This window comes from Peromyscus maniculatus, chromosome 7 (assembly GCF_049852395.1).
Source record: "Peromyscus maniculatus bairdii isolate BWxNUB_F1_BW_parent chromosome 7, HU_Pman_BW_mat_3.1, whole genome shotgun sequence".
In the NCBI taxonomy this organism is placed as follows: domain Eukaryota; kingdom Metazoa; phylum Chordata; class Mammalia; order Rodentia; family Cricetidae; genus Peromyscus; species Peromyscus maniculatus.
In genome coordinates, this window is record NC_134858.1 from 59,271,824 (window position 1) to 59,281,878 (window position 10,055).

At 46.1% G+C, this 10,055-nt stretch overlaps 1 protein-coding gene across 15 annotated transcripts in view; it reads right to left on the reverse strand.

Moving 5' to 3' along the window:
• Positions 1 to 5,824, reverse strand: part of Kif23 (kinesin family member 23) — a 30,922-nt gene extending 25,098 nt beyond the window's left edge. For 5 of the 15 annotated variants that reach the window (XM_076576427.1, XM_016003540.3, XM_076576421.1 and 2 more), the window contains exons 1-2: positions 2,918 to 3,160; positions 1,768 to 1,896 (exon numbers count right to left, since the gene is read on the reverse strand). In XM_076576427.1, the coding sequence (XP_076432542.1) occupies positions 1,768 to 1,896; positions 2,918 to 3,034 (246 nt within the window). In that variant the 5' untranslated portion in view covers positions 3,035 to 3,160. Of the gene's footprint in view, positions 1 to 1,767; positions 1,897 to 2,917; positions 3,162 to 4,528 lie in introns of those variants that run through there. The other 10 variants (XM_076576426.1, XM_076576424.1, XM_076576422.1 and 7 more) reach the window with 4 other exon arrangements.
• Between the last annotated feature and the right edge of the window lie 4,231 nt (positions 5,825 to 10,055).

Sequence of the window (10,055 nt, forward strand, 5' to 3'; positions counted from 1 at the left end):
TAAGATCTCTTTCTACTTTGCAAGAGCATTCTGGCAGCTCTGTGGAAACCATTAGACAAGATCCTCTGTAAAAGCAAGCAGCCAGATAGACTCCAGGAAAGGCTCAAACCATGCTCAGCACACCTGAGAACTGGTTGTTACCAGTTCTCCTTAACATTAAGAAAAATTCCCTAGCCAGGTGGTGGTGGTGCACACCTTTAATCCCAGCACTTGGGAGGCAGCGGCAGGTGGATCTCTGTGAGTTCAAGGCCAGCCTGGTCTACAGAGCAAGTTCCAGGGCAGGCTTGAAAGCTACACAGAGAAACCTTGTCTTGAAAAAAAAAAAAAGAAAGAAAGAAAGAAACATTCCCTGCCATCTTCCATTGTTCCCCCTCAGCCTGCAGTCAATGGGCATATCTCAATACACAGTTTAGAAAGCAGTTAGTCAGGGGACTCATGCTGTTAGTTAAATTTAGCACAAACTAGAGTATCTGCTCCCCTGAATCAAGTTAAAAACACTTCCCCACCACAGACAGCTTGATTAGTAACCAGCTCAGAAGAAGCTAGTGGCAGAAAGACAGACAGGAAAGGATAATCTTAGGATCCACTTTGTCAGGATTCATGACCCAACATGAGCAGATGCCAGAGGAAAGTAGTTTCCATGTTTCTGGACTGGGCAACTGGACAATAATGGTACCATCTTCTCAAAAGGCTAGAAGGAAAACATTTAAAGGGCAGTGGGGACTCAAGAGCTCCTTTCAATACATAAAACTTGAGATGAGCAGTGGTGGTACATGCCTTTTAATCCCAGCACTCGGGAGGCAGAGCCAGGTAGACCTCTGAGTTTGAGGCCAGCCTGGTCTACAGAGCGAGTTCCAGGATAGTCAGGGCTATACAGAGAAACCTTGCTTCAAAAACCCCAAACTTAAGATGGATAAGTGACACCCACCAAAGATAGCAAGTTGTCAGACATTTAAATTTAGAGTTAGAGTCCCTGGGTCAGGCATAGTGACTCACACCAGTATTCCTAGAACTCAGGAGGCTGAGGCAAGTTCTGGTCCAGTCTAAGCTAATGTGTGAGATCCTGTCTCAAAAAAAAAAAAAAAAAAAAAAAAAAAGAAGATGAAAACAGAAGATGGGAAAGAAGAAAAAAACAGAGACCCAGACATAGCCTACCTTAGTATTCAGAGGCTAGACAGAAGCCAGCCGAGGGTGGCTAGTGACAAACAGCCAGAGATGGAGAGGAAGAAAGAGTGCTTCAGGAAGGAACATGCCGCTGAGATAATGAGGACAAATTGGCAGCAAAGAGGACATGGGTGGTCTGAAGAATGGTATCTCTGCAGTAGTGTGCACAAGCCTGAATAGCAGCCCAATGTGGTGGCTCAGGCCTGCAATCTCAGCATACAGGAAAATGAGGCAGGCATAATGTCTCAAAGAACCAAAACAAAAAAAGAAAGAAAAAGAAATCCTCTGAAGCTGGTGAGTGGTGATGCAGGCCTTTACCAGCACTCAAGAGGCAGAAGTAGGCAGATCTCAGCCTGGTCTACAGAATGAGTTTCAGGACAGCCATAACTACACAGTGAGACGCTGTCTCAAAAATACAAAAAAAAAAAAAAAAAAAAAAAAAAAAAAAGAAAGAAAATAAATCCTCTGAATGAAACCCTACATCTCTAGTCTATCTGTATGTCCTAGAAATCAAAGATAAGGTGGCTAAAGTATCCCTTCCCACAAGTGAGATCACACAGGACCTTTTAAATTAAAAACAACTCAGTTCCACTAGGAACCTACCTCCTTATAATCTCCATTTCTGTTGAGTCGATAACCCTCAGGTGTATGGAGCTGCACAGTTGTATTATTGACCACTTCTACACAGCATTCTTGATCAGGAAAACTCAGTGGGCGCACCCTACAGTACACCTGGAAAAAAGAGAAAGGTGTTTAAACGAGGTTGACTTTTTGCCTGATAATTCTTTTTGGTTTTTCTGTTTGTTTATTGAGACAGGGTTCACTGAGACTGTGTAGCCCAAGCTGGCCTAGAACTCTCAGCAACCTGCCTGCCTGGGATTGCAGGCATGAGCCACCTTGAATGTTGACCACTCACTTGTTTTTTCCATTTAAGCTTTCTGTTCCTTCATCTACAAATATCTGATCTTCCACACAAACATAAACACAGAATCATGAAAAACAAAATCTGCAGCTCAGAATGGTCAAATGAAAAGATGCATTAAATCAAAATAAATTTCAGTTAAAATATTAAACTGTACAGTTTCTCTTCACTGTTGTGCTCAAATAAAATTGTACTAACATAAAAATCTCTCTAAATGCCTAAAAAGGCTATTAAATTCTTTAGAATTAGATATCATTTCAAAGAGCCAGCTCAGGTGGGGTATGCAGCACACACCTGTAATCAGTCACAGCACTTGGAGGGTGGGGAAGCTAATTTAAGGAAAACCTGTCCAGCTGTCCTCTCAGCTGGTGGTGCAGCTGAGCACCAGAGCCCCTGGGCAATGGTAGCGGAGTGCTGGTATTCAGAACACTGCAGAGCACACAACTAGTCTCAGGAGGAAGTATGACTTCCCTGAGTTATTCTACACCAGTCTCTATAAACCTTGAGAATGTGTCAGTTACCACATACAGAGGACAAAGTGGGAGTTTCGAACATTTAACTTTTCAAATTCTAATTGGCGATAGCAGGTGTGGGGTCAACAACTCAAGACTTCCTTTTTCTGGGCTAGTCCAGTAGAGAAAGCAAACTTCGAGGCTAAAGCCAGCCTTATACAGTTTAGTGGATCAATTTAACTGGGCACTCTTTGACCCAGCTTTCCTATCACTTCTTCCCGTTTCAAGCACACACGACAGACAGGGACTAAAGGAAGAACACACACACACACACACACACACACACACACACACACACACACACACACACACATCTTACCCCAACTGGATCTTTAAGGTTTGTCTGAGATCCTTTTTTCAGTACAGGTTTCCTGGGCACCTTAGCTTTCCTGGTCAAAAACAAAAAACCAACAAACAACCCCAAAAACCAAGACATCAATTTCTGTTCAACACTAACATACAATACTTCACAAATTCTAACAATGGTAATCGAGTCATTAAAACCATGATTGGGAAAATATACTTTTGGTACCAGAAGTACCCAGGAGGGCTTTTGTTTGACTTCCTTCCTTCCTTCCTTCCTTCCTTCCTTCCTTCCTTCCTTCCTTCCTTCCTTCCTTCCTTTTTCTTCAATGCTGGAGAGATTTGCTCATGCTCGGCAGGTGCTCTACCAGTAAGATACACCCCCAGTCTCCTAACTTTTCAGTTTTTATTTAAAGGTTGGTATATTTTCTTGAGCAACAATTTTACAGTCACTACCAATTTGAGAAGTTAACATTTAACTTCATACAGGTGCACAAGCACTGTGCATAATTACCTCAATTATAAAAATGCACACAAATTCATTCTTCGACCATGTATACCTAATGACTATGAATGTTCTTGGTTGGATCTCAAAAGATAGATAATAAATAAATAATCCACCTACTCTGTACTTTCAAGGAACAGTTGGTCACTGAATGACCAAAACTATTATCCTTTAGCCCATGGCCCAAATATGGTCCCAAACAGAAAATTTCTTGCTATTTTAAGTGAACAACAACAACAAAAAAAAAACCATTTTGACTTATTTCAACATTCTCTATCATATGACTTTTTTTTCCTTTCTCATTTATAGACTACAGGACTATTTAACACTAAAATTAAATGAAAGATTGGTATGGACTGTAGATTATGAAGATATTTTTTTCTCAATATAGTCACACATAAAGCAGTAGCAAACTACAGAGTCGGGCAATATACTGGGGTAGGTGTCCTTAAGTCAATCCAAAGACTTTGACGCTTTCTCTTTGAAACAAGTTCCGTTTTTGAGAGAAAGGCTAGCTCCGAGGTAACGATTCCTAAAGCCGACCCTCCCTCGGAGGGCAAGTGTGTAACCAGGACACGGCCCTCCCGAAGTGTCTGGGAATTACTGAGTGAGGAATGTGGGCGTGGGAGGTAGAGTAGGCGAGGGGGATGGCCTGGGGACAAAGATAGCGCCGAGTGCGGGAGCTGCAGAAGGAACCTGACCTCAGGGCTGGGACTAGCGAGGGAAGGGATGCCTGCCCGCGGGGCCGCAGGGACTCAGCTCCCCCAAGTGCCAGCGCACACCCCCGGCTGCGCGCGCACTCCGGGTCCTCACACCCACCCCCTGCACAGCCGGCCCGGCGGAAGGAAGCTGAGGGGGAATGGGCAGCCCAGAGGCTAGCAACCCGGTCACCCCGCGGAGGCGGCGGCAGACAGCCCCGAATTCCGAGCCAGCCTTCGCGGGCTGAGTGGACTGTGCGGGCGTGGGCACCCCGGGGATCGGCGGGCCCCCCGAGGGCTGCGGCGCAGAGGTCCGGCCGGTACGCCCGGGCTCAGCTCCCGGACAAGCCCCGGTGGCAGCGTGAGGAGGGCGGCGACCCCCGCCCCGTCACCTCCCCAGTCCCCTCCGCGGCCCGGTACTCACGCTGGCTTCATGACCACGGGCTCCGTGCTATCCGGAGGACACGCGCGCGGGACGTGGGGCTCCGAGCGGAGCAGGGCTGGCCGGGGACTGAGGGCTGCAGACAGCGGCCGCGGACACCGGGACTCAGTCTGAGGAGAACCCGGCGGCGACGCTGCAAGCACAAGTGTGCGCCCGCCCGGCGCATTTCAAACAGGCCAATCAGGGGCCGCCCCTGGCGGAGGGGCGGGGCCTCGGGGAGCACCGGCGCGGCCAGCGGGGGCGCTGGTCTCCTTGGCAACCCGGGGAAACAGCCTGAGGCCGGAAGAGGGCAACGCGGGAGAAAAAGCCGAGATGGGAAATCCCGGCCCTTCCGTTCAGACGCAGGCTGAGGTCTCCCTGCCTTCGTCCCCAGAACCTCAAAGGAAGTAAAGCCCTTCCCGCCCGGAGTGTTCTACTCTCAGGCTGGCTGGCTGGCTGGCTTCCAGGCCACCAACCACACCATCTTTATCGTTATACAGTATTTTATATTTCATTTTTCCTTTTATACTCGGTAGTGTTTACATTTGACCTTACTTCTCATATTTATTTGTTATTTTGAGACAAGGGTCTCAGGAAGTCCACGCTGGCCTCAAACTGGCAGCGTAACCTCCGGGATGATCTTGAAGACGACACCAATTTGGCCGTCAACCTTTTTCGTGACTTTTCTCCTCGGGGTCCTCCAGCTCTTTCCTATGTATATATTTATTTATTTGTTATTTGTTTATTATTTCGTGGTGCTGGGGATGAAACCCGGAGCCTCACAAAGGCTAGGCAGTTATCCCACTAAGCTACTCACACCTAACCTTCAAATTCTTCATTGCGATGCTTCCTGGACATACAGAGCTGAATGAAATCTACTGGCTGACCTGTGCAACCACCAGAGCCTACTCTTGTCCTCCACGAATTGATTCTATCTCACTTCAGTCTTTGCCCCTATGCTGATGATCATCGAGGATGTATCCATACCTGTGCTCTGCAACTCAAGCGCCATTCAAAAACTTCCTGCAGGGCCAGCACTGATAAGGATAGTCAGTTCAATAGCCATGGTTTAATGCCCATATTACTGGACATTAGTCTTTCCAGTATTTGCTTTTGCACACTGCTGCAATGAATAAGCCTGAAAGCATGCCCCTTTTTATAGGGTGGAGGTAGGATCAATTCCCAGAAGCAGATAGTAACCTAACAGGCTTTGCGACCACCGCCTTTCAATACAGTTCCATTTGAGAGCCCTCTCACCTCTAAATCACAGGTCCAGGTGACACTCTAGAGTGATGTCATCACCCACTGCTTGAGACCCTGATGGGGCCCTGAGGCCACCCTTTCCACAGAGACCTATCACCTGTCCCTACTCCAACACACATGCTTGGGACCTATCTGCCCCCACACTCAAGTCTCTCTGTTGTCTCTCTCTCTTCCTTTCCTCTGAGAATGCCTCCTGTCAGCAGATCTGCCTGCTGCTACCCTGCCCTGGATCCTGGAGCCCCTGCAGCCTGTAATGTGCGCTGTTGATTTCAGCCTCCACCTCCCCACGGACAGCCCGGGTTTACTTTGAGTGCTCTCCCAGCATATCCCCCTCAGCCTCACTAGATGGCACTGTTGCACGCCCAGCGCTTAGCCGTAGGGGCATGGCCCTGAGGTTTGAAAGGCTGCATGGAGGATGTCGAGGGACGTTGGAGGGGCTTTCTCCCTTTGCTCCATCTGCAGCTTTCCTTTCTGGCTGGGTTTTCTCTTCCTTGCTCCCATCCATATTAAAGCCCCCTAGCTTATTCATTTTCTTAAAATTCAATCACTATAGCCCTGAAAGATCTGCATTTCCCTCTAGAATTAGAGATGTAGACCAGGGAAGTATGGAAAAGAGGACCAAGTATATCGGGGAGACAGCTTTCTTTTTTATTTATTAGAAAACATTTTATACAATATATTCTGATTATACTTTTCCCTTCCCACAACTCTTCCCAGACCCTCCTGACCTCTGTACCCACCCATCTCCACACCCTTTCTTTCTTTCCTTCTTCGGAAAACAAAACAGGTGGTGGTGGTAGCTCTCGCCTTTAATCCTAGGCAAGTGGATCTCTGTGAGATGGAGGCCAGCCTGGTCTATAGAGTGAGATCCAGGACAGCCAGGGCTACACAGTGAAACCCTGTCTCAAAAAAAAAAAAAAAAAAAAAAAAAAAGAAAGAAAGAAAGAAGAGAGATAAGAAAAAAAGAAAACCACAAGAAATTCACATACACAAATCCACAAAAACACAAAACTGGAAACCATCATATACACACAAAAGACCAATAAGACAAAAAAAAAAGCCCAAACAAAGCAAAATGAGACAAAAAGTCTACAAAAATACCACTGAGGTTTGTTGTTGTTGTTGTTGTTGTTGTTGCTTGTGTGCTATCTGTGAGGCCTGCCCTTTAGTGCGGTTAATATGCCCAGGGAGACTCCACTGGAGAAAACTGATTTTTCCTTTGCAAGCAGGTATCGAGTGCAATAGCTTCCGGGTTAGGGGTGAGAGCCTGCGTCTGCTTCCCTGTCAGCACTGGTGCCCAGCTGGCTTGTACTCCGCAGACGCCGTGCATGCTGCCAGTCTCTGAGCTCCTGTGTATCAGTCCTCTTGTGCCTACACTGTTTCTGTAGCCATCATCCCCTCTGGCTCTTCCGAGCTTTCTGCCTCCTCTTCTGTATATCTCCCTGAGCCCTATGGGGGGAGGGGTTGATGAAGACATCCTATTTAAGACCAAATGTTCTAAAGTCTCTCACTCTGCACGTTGTCCATTGTGGGTCTCTGATTTCTCTCTTCTACTGCAGGAGGAAGCTTCTCTGATGGCTGAATGAGGCACTGAGGAGTTATTGCTAAGTTCCTTTAGCAAAATAATAGTATTTGGTTTTCCTTTAGGCCCATGTCCTATCCAGCCTTAGGTTCTCGGCCACCCAAGCAGTGTCAGACATGGGCTCCACTTGTGGAGTGGGCCTTAACTGGGAGACTTTTTTTTTTTTTTAAATCAAATTTGGGGCTAAAGAGATGGCTCAGTGGTTAAGGGTGATAGGGTGCTGCTATTTCAGATGACCCAAGTTCTGTTCTTAGGACCTACTTTAGGCTACTTACAACCACCTGTAAATAACAGCTTCAGGATATCCAACACCCTTCCTGTTCTCCAAGGGCACCTGTATTCACATGCACGGTCTCCTAGACAGACACATATGTTTATACATAGTTAAAACATAAAGATAAAGCTCTTAAAGATGTATTTATTTTATTTTATGAATGTTTGCCTACATGTATGTCTGTACACCATGTGTGTGCAATACCTGAAGAGGCCAGAAGAATGCATCAGATCCCCTAGAACTAGAATTAATAACAGTTGTTAGCCACATGTGGGTGCTGGGTACTGAACCCAGGTCCTCTGTTAAGAGCTTTTAACTGCTGAACTATCACTCCAGCTGTCTAAAACATAAACCTTTTTTCTTCTTGGGTTTGAGAGGCTGGCAATGGAGCTCAGTAGACTGCTTGCCTACCACACACAAAGCCTTGGATTCAACCCCCAGCACCACATAACCTGAGTCTGGTTGTTCATGCCTATTATCTGAGCACTTAGGAGGTGGAGGTAGGGATCAAAGTAGTTCATGTTCATCCTCAGCTCTAAAGCCTGTTCAAGGAGACTCTGTCTAAAAAGAAAAAAACAAAACAAAAACAAGTCAGGCTCCTGGCACTCGGGAGGCAGAGGCAGGTGGATCTCTGTAAGTTCGAGGCCAGCCTGGTCTATATAGCAAGTTCCAGGACAGCCAGACCTACATAGAAAGACAGTACCTTTTTTTTTTTTTTTTTTTTTTTTTTTTTGGTTTTTCGAGACAGGGTTTCTCTGTGTAGCTTTGCACCTTTCCTGGAACTCACTTGGTAGCCCAGGCTGGCCTCGAACTCACAGAGATCCACCTGGCTCTGCCTCCCGAGTGCTGGGATTAAAGGCGTGCACCACCACCGCCCAGCGAAAGGCAGTGTCTTTAAAAAAAAAAAAGTCAAATTTGAAGTATAATTTCTCTCTCACCAAAGTCGCCCAGGGTATTCCTTAGTCATCAGCACCTACCCCATTCCGTTTCCTTGGCAACTGTTGGTCTGATCCCCTTCCCTGATGTTTGGCTTTTCCGGTCTCCTCTTTCACTTAGCATAAGGTTTTGAAATTTATCTCTGCACTGCATGTCTCAGCAGTTTATACCTTTTCATTGCCAAATAGCACTGCATTGTATGAATGCTTGAAAGCTCATCCATTCATTAGTTGATGGGAGTTTAACTTGTTCCTCATTTTGGCAGTTATGAATGAAACAGCTGTAACTTGCATGAAAGTCTATATATGCATGTGTTTACGTGTATGTGCATGCACACATACACACACACACTTTTCTCTCTCTTGGGTAGGACTCTGGGTCTTGTGGCAATTATAGCTTTAATTTCTGGACAAGGAGGGTCTTATGCAAGTCATTGAAAGGGGACTGGTACTACAGATGCTTAAAACTATATTTTGTTCCAAATACACAGTGTGATGGTTGATCTACAAGTAGCTAAGATACCCAGATAAGCAAGCCCAGCTGTGGGAAGCCTATAAACACCAAAGAAAGAGCAACTGCTGAAGCCCAGGGTATTTGATAAGAAGAGATAAAATGGAGACAGGGCTGTTCTGCACTTCGGACCCATTCGACACACCTCAGTCACCCTGACTGGCTGTTAATCAGTTGTCCTGGAAACACTGGCTCAGGTTCCCAGGCAGCTGTTCAATGATAGGTCAGATGTTTATCTTTTACATACTCCAGGAACAAGGAATTGATCAGGTGGAGGGGCCTGTATAATAAATGAAATAAATCATCTTGTAAGCCACATTTCAAATGAACATCACAGAAAGTGAAAGCTATCCCAGTATTTTAGATGGCTTAGCCTATTTCCCCAGGTTCCAGAGAAAAGGAAACCGAAACACGGTAAAGTTGTGGGGACACCCCTTTCTCACCCCGGCAGGGCTTAGTAATTTTGAAGCAACATACAAATACTCAATGACTAAGCCAGTCAGAAAATACAGCATGGCCATGTGGCTAATGGGAGCAGATCTACTGCCGCAGAAGGGGTTCCAAACAAAAGAAGGTGGGAGGTGAAAGGAGCTGGAAATGTGTGTAGTATTTCACAACATGCTTCTGAATGGAAATGTTGCTGTTGTTGAAGTAGGATTGAGGTTAGTGAATGGCTGAGCTAGTAAAGATGCTTGACCCTAAGCCTGATGACCTGAGTTTGATCCCCAGAATCCCATGGAAGGAGAGAAGCAAGTTTGCACACACACATTAAATAAATGCTTTTTTTTTTTTTTTTTTAAAGAACAGTAGACTTGGAGCTGGAGAGATGGCTCAGTGGTTAAGAGCACTGGCTGCTCTTCCAGAGGACCCAGAGTCCCAGCAACCACATGGTAGCTCACAGCCACCTGTAATGAGATCCGGTGCCCTCTTCTGGCCTGCAAGAATACATGCAGACAGACCACTGT